This window comes from Pelophylax lessonae, assembly GCF_965119305.1.
Source record: "Pelophylax lessonae genome assembly, chromosome: 7".
NCBI lineage: Eukaryota > Metazoa > Chordata > Amphibia > Anura > Ranidae > Pelophylax > Pelophylax lessonae.
Window position 1 is genome coordinate 88,596,501 of NC_138774.1, and position 16,505 is coordinate 88,613,005.

The 16,505-nt window shown below is 43.7% G+C and overlaps 1 protein-coding gene across 1 annotated transcript in view; it reads left to right on the forward strand.

The window, feature by feature from the left end:
• The first annotated feature begins 867 nt into the window (after positions 1-867).
• The window catches only part of VARS2 (valyl-tRNA synthetase 2, mitochondrial), a 75,748-nt gene continuing 60,110 nt past the window's right edge, over positions 868-16,505 (forward strand). Inside the window, exons 1-4 of the mRNA XM_082262674.1 lie at positions 868-938; positions 9,611-9,775; positions 12,141-12,222; positions 15,520-15,620. Of these exons, the coding sequence (XP_082118800.1) occupies positions 9,635-9,775; positions 12,141-12,222; positions 15,520-15,620 (324 nt within the window). The 5' untranslated portion in view covers positions 868-938; positions 9,611-9,634. The remainder of the gene's footprint in view (positions 939-9,610; positions 9,776-12,140; positions 12,223-15,519; positions 15,621-16,505) is intronic.

Sequence of the window (16,505 nt, forward strand, 5' to 3'; positions counted from 1 at the left end):
AAGTAGTAAGATAGTCGCGCAGTGATTGGCTCAGTAGCCCTAAAATCCTCCCGTGATTGGTGAAACTCGCTGCTTGAACTCACGCTTTATTTCCGGTGTTCTAAAATTTTGTCGGACCCGTGAAAAAATCGGACCTCGTCACTTCCGGTGACAGAGCGTCACAAAACAGTTGATAGGAGTCGTCCGTGCGCATGCGCAGAAGACATTTTTCGAGGTTTGGCAAAATTATAACAGAGAACGGACAGCTGATTGAGAGAAGGCGGGGCTGAGGTGCGACGGGACGGAGGCACATATGCAGAGCTGGCGGAGGAGGCGGGACGGAGGTGCGGCCGTGTAATATATGCAGGGCTTAAGCGACTCCCTGTTTTATTATCTTTAGTAATTATCGTATTATTTATCCTTCGGATTTCATGACATTTAGTATTTCTATAATGCAAAATAAGAAATACTAAATGTAATGAAATCCTAAGGGTAAATAATACGATAATTAGTAAAGATAATAAAACATAAGGAGTCGCTAAAGTCCTGCATTTATTACACGGTCGCACCTCCGTCCCGCCTCCTCTATTCAGCTCTGCAGATGACGCGGCGGTGTCTTCCGTCCCACCTCAGCCCCGCCTCCTCTCATTCAACTCTGTGTTATAAGTTTACCAAACCAAGATAATGTCTGGTGCGCATGCGCACTTGAGACTCCCATAACCGGAAGTGACGAGGTCCGATTTTTTCACGGGTCCGACAAAATTTTACAACAGGTCTTCCTTTCCCTGTTCCGCGATTGGTGCAGCTCGTTGGTGGAACGCAAACCATGTTTCAGGGTGGCCTCTGGCTCGCTCGGTGATTGGTGGAGGCCGGCGCTGGAACGCACTCTGTTTCCGGTTTTCTGCTGACAGCGCTGAGCGGCTCGTGTTGGGTCTCCATGCCGGGGAAGCAGAGGCAAGGTCAGCCCGGGCTGGAGGGGAGGAGGGCTGGGTTAGCTGTGACTGGGAGGCAGGGAGGAATAGACAAGAAAAGCAGAGACACTGAAGAGAACCTGTCAGCACTGGGTTGGGTTTAAAATGCCATTTTACCTGGTGAATCATAACAGCCAATCAGATTTTAGCTACAACTAATCAGACTGCCGTGTTCTTAAAGCTGATCTCCAGGGAGATATAAAAGAGACAGATTAGTACAGTTCTGTATTCATAAAACATACTTTTTAAATACAGAACTGTAAGCACCTGAGTGTGACCTGATACAGCAGAGCCCAGACTGGAAGAAGCACAAGGTGCATGCTGACAGGAGGAGATAGCAGAGTGACAGATGAGCTCAGCACTGTGCTGCTTCTCCTTTCAGTCCTATAACAGGCTTGGGGTGGGCTCAGGATGACCTGGGCTCAGAGCAAGTGGATTAAATGATGCTGGCCATCACACTGAGTGGTAGAAAAAGTCCTTCAGAGAGATTCTTTGGATTAGAGATGAGCTTGGGATGTCCTTTGTACTCATCTCTAACCTGAATTCTTATTGTTTTGTACACACAACTCATCAGAGTACAAAAGATGATCTCCCAGACATTGCACAGTGCACATCCTGATTGGACCAGTGCTTTAACCCTGTCCTGCCAGGTGCGTATGTTTTATAGACCTGACAGTGGGGGGTTGTTATACACATTGCTAGTCCCTTCAGCCACCATTAATGTGTATATCTGACAACCCGACTGCCACCTGCCAGAAGCGATCGGATGGCTTTGCACACATCTGCAGTAACAAGAGAACTCAGCCCCCCCATGTATCCCAGGCTCTGCGCGCCCATCAACGCAGCAGGGACGGGCATGTTGGGTGTTGCTGAGTAGAGAAAGCTGAACAAACCTCTGTCCAGTCTTCTCCATTCTTCTTGCTGACCATGAAGTGACGTTCTATGTCACTTTCGGGTCCCCCTTTCACCTTCTCCAGCCTTTATGGGGAGCATGGGAGACATCAAGGGTCTATGAGGATTCCTGGTGTCCCATTGCTGTCACCAAAATATTACCACACAGGGGACTCTTTGCCCCCTATGTGATGGAAAAAAAAATTAAAATTGTAAAAAGTTCAAAGTCCCACCCAAGCACTTAAACCCCCCCTTCCTCCCCAAGTACTTGAGACCCCCACATATACCACACACACATGTACAAACGTAAATGCACGATTCAGGGGCACCTACGGATGAGGATAACTCTAAACTGACAACCTGTAAGTGCTTTTAACTACTTGCCAACTGGTTAGCCATAATTTAACTGCTGGCCGGTGGCTTGAGCAGACCCCGTGATGTACCCGTATGTTGCCCTGCCCATGGGCACTGACACGATCTGTGAACAGTACACTGTGTCTGCGATGCTCGGTATAGGGCCGCTGTGAGCAGCCCAGATACCACATGATCACTGTGCGATCGCATGACACCTAGTAAATAACAGTCATGAATGGAATCTATTCATTACATAATTGTTTACTACTGTGTGTGTGATCTGTGATTGGTCACCAGTGATTACATGGTACTTTGGCCAATCACCGCACCCTGTACCATGTGATAGCTGTGGTCAATCACTGCATCACAATAGTAAACAATGAGTCATGAATGAAAGCCATTCCTAACAATTCAAACGACTGCAGTTACAGTAATCAGTGCTAAAAAAAAAATAAATAAACCCTGACCACCCTGCAGACTAGTACAGTGTCTTTATGGTGACAATGAACTACTCTGATGAGAGTATGTAATAAAAAAATAATATATATATGTAAAAAAACAAAGAAAAGTTTAAAAAATAGTTACATGTTTTTTAACATACAGGTGCAGCTCAAAAAATTAGAGTTTTAGAAAGAAAATAGAAAGAAATAAGTGCTTGAAATCTATCACTCTGTAAGGAATCTATATAATATGCGTTTCACTTTTTGAATTGAATTACTGAAATAAGTTAACTTTTTGATGAAGTTTTTGAGATGCACCTTTACTGTCACCAGTCAGTATTCCTGATCACCGACACACCAGTTATATGATTACTCTGTACTGCGCTGGTGACAGTATGTAAAAATAATTGTATAAAAAAAAAAAAAAGATTTTATTACATTTCTTTTTACAAAAATTTACAACCTCAAAAAACTTGCCATGCCTTTTAATAAATAGCTTAGACTGTTTTACTTTCCAAAAAGGGGTAATTTGGGGGTATTTGTACTGTTCTGGCATTTTAGAAATGAGATAGGCCGTCAGTACATTAAGACTGATCCAAGTTTTAAACATACAGTATATACCATATTTTGTAGACTCAATAGTATACACTGGGGTTCATTTTCACCAAAGGAATGTAGCAAACTACATTTTGGCCCACATTTATGAAGAAAGATTATTTGTTTGCAAACTTTATAACAAAGAAAGAAAAATGTGTGTTTTTTCAACATTATAATAAATAAAAAACCCAGTGGGGACCAAAAACCACCAAAAGAAAACTCTATTTGTGTGAACAAAAAATATTTAAATTTAATTTGGGTACAGTGTTGCATGACTGAGCAATTGCCAGTTAAAGGAGCACACAGTGCTGAATAGCAAGTAATGGTCTGGTCGTGAGGGGGGGCTAAAACCTTCCAGAGGTCAAGTTTCGCCTATGGATAGTATAGGATATTGAAGTTTGTTGCCATTTCACTGGCACAGGAAATTTTAAGTTTGTCATGTTTAGTATGTATTTACTCAGCACAACCTCATCTTTTCTAAAAAAAAATTGGGTAATTTATTGCATTTGTGTATATTTTTTACTGAAATGTTGTGCTTCCTAAACCATTAATGGTGTCTCTTACTGAAAATGCCAGTTCCCTGTTACTCATTAAAGCGCAACTCCACCCAAAAGGGGAAGTTCTGCTTTAAGTACTCATCCCCCACTCCTCTTGCACAATTGGCACTCTTGAGGAGTGGGGGAAGGTACCAGATTTTGACAGGTACCTGCTCTCCCACTTCGTTTGCACTCGGCAATGGAAGTTCTCCTTCCTCCCTCCCCCTGCAGTCTTCTGGGACACTGACAATTCCAAAGAAGACTGCATCCACCATTCAGGATGCGCAGCGCAACTCGGGCATGCACAGTGGGTACCCGGCTGTGATGCCAAAAGCTGTCACAGCCGTGTGCCCATAATGAAGATGACGGTGCCGCAGACGGAGGACAGAGGATGAAGACGGCAGCGATGAGCTCACTGCTGGACTGTGGGACAGGTGAGTGGCTGTTATTTAACCACCTGCCGACCGCCGCAAGTACATATACTGCGGCGGTCAGCCCCGGCCAGGCAAAGTGACGTATCGGTACTAGCTTCTGAGCCAATAGCGGGCGAGCGCGCTCCCCAGCTCGTTACCTAAAAAGTCCGCACGTGTGACCGGCGGACCGATGTCCGCCGTGAAAGGAGAGAGGCAGGCGGCTGATGTAAACAAAGCCGCCTGTCAGTCTCCCCTGTGTAAAAATGGAGATCATATGGTTCTACTATGTAGGACCGTTGATCTCCGTTCTTACACTAGTAGCCACATCCAATCACAGTTAGAAACACGCCCCCAGGGACACACTTAACCCCTCCTTCCCCAATAAAGTTAACCCCTTCCCTCCCAGTGTCATTTTTACAGTAAAAGTGCATATGTATAGCACTGATTACTGTAGTAATGTCACTGGTACCCCCAAAAGTGTCAAAAATGTCAGTCAAGGGTCCGATCTGTCCCCCGCAATGTCGCAGTCCCGCAAAAAAATCGCAGATCACTGCCATTACTTGTTAAAAAAAACAACAAAAATGACAAAAATCTTTCCCTTTGTTAGTAAACGCAATAACTTTTGCGCAAACCAATCAAAATACGCTTATTCAGATTTCTTTTTTTTACCAAGCATATGTAGCATAAAACAAATTGGCCAAAAATGTTAAAAAATTTAGATTTTTCCATTTTTTTGGGGGGAATTTCATATAAAAAAATGTGAAAAATATTGTTATTTTTGCAAAATTGTCGCTCTTTTTTTGTTTCTAGCGCATGATCAAAAAATCGCACAGGTGATCAAATACCACCAAAAGAAAGCTCTGTTTGTGGGAAAAAAAAGGACGTCAAATTTGTTTAGGTACAGCGTTGCACGACCGCGCAATTGTCCGTTAAAGTCACACAGTGCCGAATCGCAAAATAGGCCCTGGTCAGGAAGGGTGTAAAATCTTCCGGGGCTTAAGTGGTTAAAAGTCAGCAGCTACAGAAATTTTTTAACATTTTTGGTCTTTTTTTTTTTATTGCGCAAAAAAATAAAAACCGCAGAGGTGATCAAACCCCACCAAAAGAAAGCTCTATTTGTGGGAAAAAAAAGGATGTACATTTTATTTGGGTACATCATCTAACGACCGCGCAATTGTCAGTTAAAGTAACACAATGCCGTATAGCATAAAATGGCCTGGTCATGAAGGAGGGTAAACCATCGGGAGGTCAAGTTGTTAAATTTAATTTTTTACATTTTTTTTTACATTTAATGGATAAGTCCAATAAAAACCCAACTAACGCTAAACCTGCTCTTGGCCACATTCTAAGACTATTCTATCTAACCCTGTAAAGCAAAAATTGCTGTACTTACATTTTCTACACCGGATTCTATCCGATCTCCAGTGGCGGAAGCTCTGTGCAGGCTGTAAAATGAATGGGGAGTGATGTCACCCATAGACTTACTACAGGGCTTCCGTTGTCACGTGCCTCTCCTGCACCCGCCTCTACGCTGAAGCCGCTGCTGACAGTTCAGTGCAGGACTGGACCGGTTTGGGTGTAGAAAAGGTAAGTACAATGATTTTTGCTTTACAGGGTTAAATAGAATGGTCTTAGAACGTGGCACAGAGCAGGTTTAGTGTTAGGTTTTGACTGGACTTATCCTTTAATTTTATTGCTATCACAAGTAGTCTAACTTGCCCCCTTGTGATAGCTTTGGACAGGTGATAGGTAATTTTTCTTCTATTAAATCCCTTATGTCTCCCCTGTCCTCCAAAGCAACTAACCAAGCAGAGATCCAGCTTGATTAGCTGCTTCCCTGGCTGTTACAGCCATGAAATGACGGCTCTGAAACTGAAAGTGACAAAATGCTCATGGCTTCCGGGATCATTCTTCACAGAGGAGATCAGGGAATGGATGTTCCTCTATCTCCTCTGTAGGAAGCTTTCCCAACTGCCTACTAAGGTTCGGGATCCTCAGAGGAACTGTAGAGCCCAGTAACCACCGCGGGTGACGACAAGGACAGGGGTTGAGAGGGTGGCGTCCATTCACATCATTGCAAGAAGGGTTTACAACCACCTGGATCATCTTACAAAGCAACTGATTGCTAGCTGAAAAATAAACAGTACCAAGACTAGGGATGCACCGAAATGAAATTCTTGGCCGAAGCCGAATAATAATGAAATGTTTGGCCGAAGGCCGAATACTGAACGCGGTGTTTCGCATTTTTTCCATTTATTTTGCCAATTTTTTGTCCTCTCTCTTGTCCTCTCATGTCTCTCTCCCTAAATGTTACTGTAGGGAATGGGATTCAGTGCACACTGCAGCCTTGTACCATAGGGTTAATGTTAGTGACACTGTAGGGATTGGGAAGGATGCTGGGAATGGAAATCAGGAAGCATGCAGGCAGCCTTGTAAATTTTAATTGCAGATACAGGGCAGGTCAGGGTTAATGTGGTAACATCAATTACTCAGTGACAGTCAGTCAGTGTCAGTGTGGACTCGATCAGATTATACAGTGACAGACAGTCTCTCATAGTGGTGGTAGTAGGAGGCTGGAGGTGGACTAGTAGGAGCCTGGAAAGGAGCACAGCCGCATACATACATTACTCACTCGTGCACTGCAGCCCGCCCCACACATTCAGTGAGTCTTACTCTCCTCCCTAGTTTTTTCAATGGCACATTCAGGAAGCCAATCACGCCGTGAGTAGCGGCACAGCGGAACCAATCAGGTGTGCAGGCACGCGTGATTGGTTCGCTGTGCAGCTAATGGCTTATGGCCTGTACACACGATCTGAAAATCGGAGGACAGATCATCTTTTTTTTTTTTTTTTTGGCATGCTAGTCGCATATCGAAAATGGAGAGGTTACTAAAGTTACCAAAATTCTCATATGACAGGATAAAAATTCGGATGTGAAGTAATGTGTTGCAGTGTATTTGTATTGTATTTTTGGACGACAACTGTACTGATTAAACGAAAATCGTACAATCTGGTATCATACGAGAAACATTTTTGTGCTTGTCCGATTGGATAATATGGGATGAACTGTCATGATTGGCTCTCGAAAGCTCTGTACTAACGATCCGATTATCATATAGGCTCGCTTCAAAAGTGGTATTTTTTTGTCTGATTTTCGGATCGTGTGTATGGAGCAAAGCTAAATTTTAGACAACAAAATCCTATTTAACAAAATGCAACTACAGACGAGTGTAATTTATTCATTAAACAGGTGTCCAGCAGACAGTTGATTATAAAAGGGCATTACTAAACAAAGAAAACCCCTTCCCATTTCATGCTGTCAAAAATGGCACAACATAGAAGAGAAAGCTTACACGGCCTGAGAAAGAAAATCATTTCTTTACACCAGCAAGGTGAAGGCCACAAGAAGATCAGCAAAGCTTTAGGCACCGTTCACATGTCGGCGTAGAGATCGTGGGCAGAATCACCGCGATTCTGCCCGCGATCTGGAAATCATTGCAAATCGCGGGACGCCTGTGCGTTGCCCGTGATTTGCAATAGCACCCCAAATGCTGTGCGATGTTGCCGCGATTTCCGCCTGCCGAATCGCGGTACCATCGCGCAAAAAAAAACATGGGACGCATGACGCCCAAAAAAGGTACAATAGCTTTTTTGCGCGATGGTACCGTGATTCGGCAGGCGGAAATCGCGGCAACATCGCACAGCGTTTGGGGTGCTATTGCAAATCACGGGCAACACACAGGCATCCCGCAATTTGCAATGATTTCCGGATCGCAGGCCCGCGATCGCTACGCTGACATGTGAATGTAGCCTTACTTATCAGTCAAAACAGTGTAGCAAAAGTGATACAAAAAATAAACAAAGATGGAAGTGCAACCATCTCACAGAGGCATCCAGGCCGTCCACCGAGGTTAACACCTTGACAGGAGCATCCTCTGATAAGAAGGGTGGAAGAAAATCGCCATGCAAATTCACTGCAGTTAGCTAAAGAAGCAGAAAGTGAAACTGGGGTGATTGTTTCTGGTCACACAATACGGCGTACACTGCAGAGAAATGGCATGCATGGGTCCACGAAGGAAGCCTCTCCTAAAGCCCATGCACAAAAAAGCCCGCCTAGAATTTGCCAGGGCCCATGCTGAAAAAGAAGACTACTGGGACTCTGTACTCTGGAGCGATGAGGCCAAGATAAATGTTTTTAGAACTGATGGCTTCAAAACTGTATGGCGTGGCAAATGTGAGAAGTACAAAGAAAAATGCATGGTGCCTACAATAAAATATGGTGGTGGAAGTGTCCTTCTGTGGGGCTGCATGAGTGCTGCTGGTTTTGAGGAGCTACATATCATTGATTGTATCATGAATTCACAGATGTATTGCTCTATATTGAAAGAGAAGATGCTGGTCGTTGTGCACTTTTCCAACATGACAATGATCCAAAACCCACATCTAAGGCCACTGTTGCATTTCTGAAGAAGAACAGGGTGAAAGTGATTCAGTGGCCAAGTATGTCTCCTGATCTGATCCCAGTCGAAAACCTGAAGTGATTAGTTGAGCATCACTCTCCATCCAGCATCCAGGCTCTATGGGTCCATTCACACTAGCGCGACTTGTCAGGCGACTTGGTCGCCTGGCAAGTCGCGGTGGGTCGCTCGCCATTGAATAGTAGAGGACCCGTTCTAATAGGAGCGACACAAGTCGCTCCGATTTAGAAAAAGGGTCCTGTACTACTTTGGGGCGACCTGGAGGCGACTCGCATTGATTTCAATTATATGAAGTCCGTGCAAGTTGCGCGCTGTGCACCGCGACTTCACAGGTCGCCCCACCAAGTCGTGTCGCCGCAGTCTGAACGGGGTCTAAAAGAGGTCATTCTTGAATAGTGGAAAAAGATATATGTTGCAATAAGTCGCCAACTTGTTCATTCCATGCCTAGAAGACAACTCATGGTGGTCATACAAAATACTAGATGTAGTAGTTTTTGTTGTGGGTGTATTCATTTTTGCATCAACTAGTTTGAGTAAAACTGAAGATTTTGTAATCAAAGTTAAAGCATTAACCTTACTTTCATGTAATGAGCTAAACAAATTTTTTATAAAACTCAGTTTTGTCAAAATTTTTGAAATTGTTTTTATGTCCACTGAGATAGTGAATAAAATCTTACTTTTCCAAAGCGGTGTACTCCTTTATGTTGAGCATTGTAAATGTGGGTTAGCAAGTGGCTAAGGGAAACCTCTAGTAAGGAAATTCTATTCTACATACCGTTGTATGGTGCCCCAGGACAGGACATTGTTCTGTAAATCAGTAATATGTTCCTACGTTTTCTTTTTATAATCTGAGTTTGTCTAATGAATGGCAATGCAACTTCAATGTTATTGGCCTAATAGGAAAAAAGTTTCGGATTCTCCATTATAACGTTTCACCATTGATCCTCTCTAGGTCTCCACATCCCTCTCCCAAACCATGCTCCGCCTCCTTCTTGACACAAGTCATAATGCTGCTGGTAGATTGCCCCGCAGGGGTATTTCCAACATCACAGAGCGCCTCAAGAGGGACGAACGTAGGCAAAGGCAACGAGTTCAGCAGGAAGAGGGCGCTGCTCGGGTAATAGTCTAAAACACCTTGTTATATTAAAGAATATGTAATATTCCTGATATATGCCTGCTGTACCGTGTACTTGTTTGAAAAAGCATCCTGTTCTCTTTGTATCGCTTCCTTTGTGTAAAAATCCCTGATGTTCCTGCCAGTCCCTCTGCTTTCCTATTAAAAACTGACCACATTAAGCATGAGAGTACTCAGCCTGATCTCCTCCAATGATCAGCTTTGTAATGCCCCCCCCCCCATGTACAACCATTCACTGGGAAGACCAGTGTACGTTTCCCCAAACTCTCTTAGATCCTTAAGCAGCTGAGAACACAGGGTATGTGATCACTTTTAAAAAGGGAAAAAAGATATTTAGAATGTTTTTATATCTATACGCGAATATTTTACCCTTCATTTCTACTTTAAACTGTATGGGTTGTTTTGGGAGTGTTTACATGTCCGGACCGCCCACTTTTAATATACGTCGGTACTTTGAAGTTAAATACCAGGGTTATGACAGCAGATAGCTGTGTGCCAATGTACTGATTTGGTGCCCACAAACACACTGCATGGGTGATCTGCGTTTTTGGTGCCGTTAACAGTACATTGGCACCTGCATGCAGATCGCAAGGGTGTTTTAATGTGGTGCTGAAAATGCGCACAGAGCACGCTGTTCCAATACTGTGTTTTGGTGTGAACTGGCTCTTAAAGTGTATGTCACATCTGGTACCATCATGTATTTTATTCTATTTACAGAAAATGAAGACTTTTTGAAAGTTTGTCCACTTACAAAGAAATGAAGGGTCTACAATTGTTATCATAGGTGTATTTTAAATGATAGAGACAGAATATCAACCAAAAATCCAGAAAATAAATATATACAAATGTTATAAATAGAGTTGCAATTCAATGAGTAAAATAAGTATTTGATCTCCTACTAACCAATAATAATTCTGCCTCCCACAGACTGGCTGCAGTATGTTCTCATGTGGTACACAGACTAGTTCTATCAATTTAAGAAGGTGCTCCTAACGACAACTCGTTGGGTATACAAAAGACACCTGTCCACACAATCTCTTTCCTCCATTCAACCTCACCATCATGGGCAAGACCAAAGAGCTGTCAAAGGACGTCAGGGACAAGATTGTAGACCTGCATAGGGCTGCAATGGTCTACAAAACCATCAGCAGGAAGCAGGAGACAACAGTAGGAGCAATTATTCACAAATGGAAGAAATACAAAATAACCATCAATCGCCCACGGTCTGGAGCTCCGTGCAAGATTTCGCCTCATGGGGTAAGGATGATCATGAGAAAAGTGAGGGATCAGCCAGGGAACTACACAGGAGAAGCTTGTGAATGATCTCAAGGCAGTTGGGACCACAGTTACCAAACAAACAATTGGTAACGCAATTTGCCGCCATGGATTGAAATCCTGCAGCACCCGAAAGGTCCCCCTCAAGAAGGCCCATGTACATGCCCATCTAAAGTTTGCCAATGAACATCTAAATGATTCAGTGAAGGATTGGGAGAAAGTGGTGTGGTCACATAATACCAAAATTTAGCTCTTTGGCATTAACTCGACTCGCTGTGTTTGGAGAAAGAAAAATTAGGACTTTGACCCTAAGAACACCATCCCTACAGTGAAGCATGGAGGTGGAAACATCATGCTTTGGGGCTGTTTCTCTGCCATAGGTACAGGCCGAACATGCTGCATTGAGGGGCCAATGGACACGGCCATTTATTGTAAAATCTTGGATGAGAACCTTTTTCCCTCAGCCAGAACACTGAAGATGGGTCGTTAATGGGTCTTCAAGCATGACAATCATCCAAAACATACCGCCAAGGCAACAAAGGAGTGGCTCAAGAAAAAGAACCTCAAGGTCATGGAATGGCCTAGCCAGTCTACAGACCTTAATCTCATAGAAAATGTATGGAGGGAGCTTATAACTTCGAGTTGCCAAGCGACAGCTAAGAAACCTTAAGGGGTTAGAGAAGTTCTGTAAAGAAAAGTGGACCAAAATTCCTCCTGAGATGTGTGCAAATCTGGTCACTAACTACAAGAAACGTCTTGCCTTTGTGCTTACCAACAAGGGTTTCTCCACCAAGTACGAAGTCATCAAATCCTTATTTTACTCACTGAACTGCAACTCAATTTATAACATTTGTATCGTGTTTTTTTCTGGATTTATGGTTGATATTCTGTCTCTATCATTTAAAATACACATGTAATAAAAATGATAGACCCTTTATTTCTTTGTAAGTGGGTGCACTTACAAAACCTGCAGGGGATCAAATATTTATTTTCTCCATTGTATATAATTGTTATTATTTTTCATTCTTTTATCTGCAGTCATGTGTTTTGCCATTTTCCTCTCATTTGACAGGTCGCACAAGTTAAAGGTCAGCGCTGGAAAGAGAAAGAAGTGATCAAGTATGAAATCTCCACTGTGCCAGGAGATAAGAAAGGTCAGCGGGCAAATATTAAAGTGGAACTTTCATCTAAGGCCTCATTCACACAGGTGTTGAGACTTCATATGGCTCTTTTCCACTGCGAGTACCGGCTCAGCTCCACTCGGCACTGCTTGGCCCAGCTCGGCTCAGTTTGCTTTTCCACTGCGTGGTACGAGTCGGCACCTTTCAGCACTGTATTGGCTCTACTCTGCTCGGTTTGCTTTTCCACTGTTCTAGTACTTAGTAGTAAGTGGGTGGGATTACAACGGTTCTCTGACCAATCAGTGGCTAGTAGTGACAAATAATCAATGCTGCATGCAAAGGATTGTGGGATATGGTATCAGTACGGCCTGCTTGGAACCCCAACCGAGGTGGTACTGTTTAAGCGAGCCGTACCATGTAGTGGAAAAGCGCCGCTGTACCAAACCGTACCGAACTGTTCTAACCCGTACCATGCGGTACCATGCAGTGGAAAAGCGCCAAACCGATCCGTACCATGCAGTGGAAAAGCACCATTAGTCTGTGAAAGGGCCATATGTCTATGTGGCTTAAGCCATCAGGCCTTGCAGGCAGCATGTGTAAGTGTATGGGGACGCAGCAGCATGGGCACGACCACCTTCTAAAAAGCGACATAATCCTTTAGTAAACCCTGTAGATGGGGAAAAAAGTTAATATCCTTACTTTTTTCCCCAGCTTCTGCCTGTGGTGCCTAGGCAAGGGTGACATCATCCTCCTTCCCGGCGAAGTGAGCGCTGGGGAATGTAGAGCACTTCAGATGTGCTGCTGCTTGATCTTGTGCAATTTGGAGTGCTCGCCATTCCCCAAGAACTCATCAGCAGGACGATGATGTCACCCCCTGGCCTGCACCAAGGGAGCTGGAGGAAAGGTGAGTATAATATGTTTTATTTCCTCCCTAAAGGTGTTTCTTTTTCAGCATATAATGCCTTTTTGTGAGCAGGGATTGGCTTTTACAGCAATATCGGCCCCATTAGTAGCTTATACTTCCCTTCTCTTCACTCCTTCACCATCCTGTTGTAACGCTCTGGGGTTTGATTTAGTGAACTGGATTTGCAGCTGCAGAATTTCCACTCAGTAGTCTTGTAGAGATGTGTTGAATCACCTTATCCAACTCTCCTGACTCATCATAGTGGCTCAGCCCGCTTCAGTATGCACATACACAAACACTCAGATAAGATGTTGCTGGAGTGATAGATATCTATGCAATAGTATTGAGGTGATATACTGAATGAATAGGCTTGAGTAGTGATAGCAATTAATGATAGGCACTCAGGTAGTAATGTTGCAGGAGCGGTAGCAGATGGTGATAGATAGTATGCAGGAGGGTTAGCAATCATGTACAAGTAACAGGTGGTAGGGGATAGCAGATGAAGTGTACAGGAGATGCTAAGTTAATGCAAGGATATAAGTTACAGGTGGTAGTAGGCTCAAGAGCTAGCAATCTAAGTAACGATGCAGGTGATAGATATTGTAGTGCATATATCCTAGAGTTTAGCAACAGTTCTTAATATGCAAGAATAGATAACATTTGACTTGATAGGAAGGGATCCCCTGCGGGGTACTTATCACTAGCTGGTAAGCGAGGTAAAGGATCAGGTAGCGAGGCTCAGGTCAATCCAGGTATAGGAAGATAGCTGGAGGATTCGGCAGCGTCAGACAGGGATGTATAACGAGCGGTTGCACGAACACCTTGTGAGTGCACAGCGTCGGTTGAAATAGCCGCTCAGAGCGGCGCCTAGTGATGATGTCATCAGATGTTAAAGAGACATGCAGCTATATGCGTTCCACCTACCTGAATGGTGGAACGCAATGCGGAAGTAAGAGGCTAGAAAGGTACTGAAAGTACCAGGATCTTACACCTGTTATGCCTGTTTCCTTTTGATTAAATGTGCATTTAACATATTTTTTTTAGCATGTTATTTACTTACATACGTAGAAGCCTCCCTTGTGTAAACATGCAAAAGCCCTGAGACTGCTTTTGGGTGCCGCCATCTTGGATTTGATGTCAATTTTTCCCTTCTTTCCTCCCCAGGCAGCTACACAAAAGGTTATGTAGAGAGGTGAAGGGAGGGGTGGATTAACTAGGCCAGTACAGACAATACTTAGACACTCCCAGAAGAGCAGAAGACTATGGTGCATGGAGCAAAGGGTCTTTGCCAGGGAATTGATTCTTCTGAAGTTGTCATATTTGCTAACCCGTTTAGAGGCAATGTGCAAGGCAGTAAATTATTATCTGGTCCTGAGTTTAGACAAAAAAGGAGGGAATGCCTCCCGGTGGATAGTGCCCAGTGATGGATGGTAGTGATGGGCCCTCATGAGGATTGGGGTGCTGCCTTTTCTGTGTAACTTTAAGGTTGTTTAGGCAAAAAGAAAGGAGCGCCGGGGTCCAGAGAAATGTAACTTCTGAAATCGAGTTCATGGATCTTTATTTAAAATTAGCAAAACATGTACATCAAGCCAACATGTTTCGGGAGAATAGTCTCCCCCTTCTTCAGGGTTGTTGCTGCGTACTATTTGGTGGGCAGCCTATACAACAAAAGCTGGAATCCTGCCATTCAGAATGTTGCTCATTTTATTCCAATAACAGAATGTTGCTAATTTTTGATAAAGATCCATGAACCAGATTTTAGAAGTCACATTTCTCTGGACACTGGGCACTCCTTTCTTTAAGGGTCCATTCACACTAGCGCGACTTGTCAGGTCGCCTGACAAGTCGCGGTCGGTTGCCTGCCATTGATTAGCACAGGATCCGTTCTAATAGGAGCGACACGAGTCGCTCCGACTTAGAAAAAGGGTCCTGTACTACTTCACAGGTCGCCCCAGCAAGTCGTGTCGCCCCCTGTCTGAATGGGTACATAATTAAGTACATTGTTTATAGAAAGGAAAAAACACTGCAGGAAAAGAAAGATTTGATTTTTCTGTACACTTTTTTAGGTGGGTGACAGGGACTCTTTAAGCTGCTGGTGAGCCTGCCATTAAAGTGAACCTGTTGCTTTGCCAAATCAGTGTAGACTTTACCAGTAAAAGTTAAACCAAACCCCTGTTATGTGATATGTACATTAATGGAAACCCCTAATGAATCCCCAAGACCAAATATTCTCTTATGCTTGCCTTGCACTGGGAGAACTGGTGTCACATCCCCACAGTATTGAGTCAAGACCTACCAGCAGTATGATTCTCAAAGCTACTTATCTGTAAAGTAACCCCTACACTGGCTACTTCTATATTTGCAGTTATTACTTTCAATATAGATGTATCAGCTGTGATTGTCAATATATGCCTATTCATTTTCAGATACAACATGCCCACTGCCCTCCTCCTACAGCCCACGTTATGTAGAAGCTGCCTGGTATGCTTGGTGGGTGAAGCAAGGTTTCTTCAAGCCGGAGTACCAGGTAAGGATACTGAAGGGTTGGCATTTTTTGTCTGCACCACTCATGGAAATTATTGGACACCCAAATGTGAAGTAGGTGTAAATATTGTATTTTATGCCTTACATATTGCCTCTCGATTGGATGATTGATAAAATGTACAATCAATGTGGACCAACAACCTTTATGTAAAGAGTACTAGTAACTGTATTAGCTTTAAGAGACCCTGCTACCAGACCATTTGTTTCAACAACAATTTTCCCTTATGATTATATATGCATTTTAACATATTTTAGCCATATTATTTACATGTAAAAGCCTCCCTTGTGTAGAACTTTAAAAGCCCAGAGACTTTTGCTGGGTGTCCCTATTTCAGGTGTCATGTCCACAGCCTCAACAGACCCAGTGTCATTCAAGTAACACTGTATAGTGTTCCTCTTCACGCCTCCCCCTGGCTGCTACATTAAAGGTTGTGCAGGCAGTGAAGGGGCTGAGGAGCTGGGCCAGCACAAACAGTAATGTGACACTCCCAGGAGAAGAGAGGGCTATGAGGTGGAAGGAGGGAGGAGGCTGTACTATGTAAATTATTCTTCTAACGCAGTTGGAAGTTGACAGGGTCTCTTTAAAAACAACTATCTGTTTCTGAGAAGCTCTGGATTAAGGAATAAGCCCCCCAACCTATTCCAGTGTTGGGCAAGAGTACTGTCATTGCATAGAGTGGCAGGAAGAAGCCCTAGAGGCAGTAATCTCACTGCAGAGGTCCAACGCACCCCTACTGAGTTGAATATATGGCTCTGCAATCACCAAAGTTTGTGCTCTCTGCTGATTGGTGCTCTATTGCTGGTTCAGCAGAGGGTGTGCCAGACCCCTGCAGAGAGACCACTACTTCCACAAAGAGAGCAGGGGTCC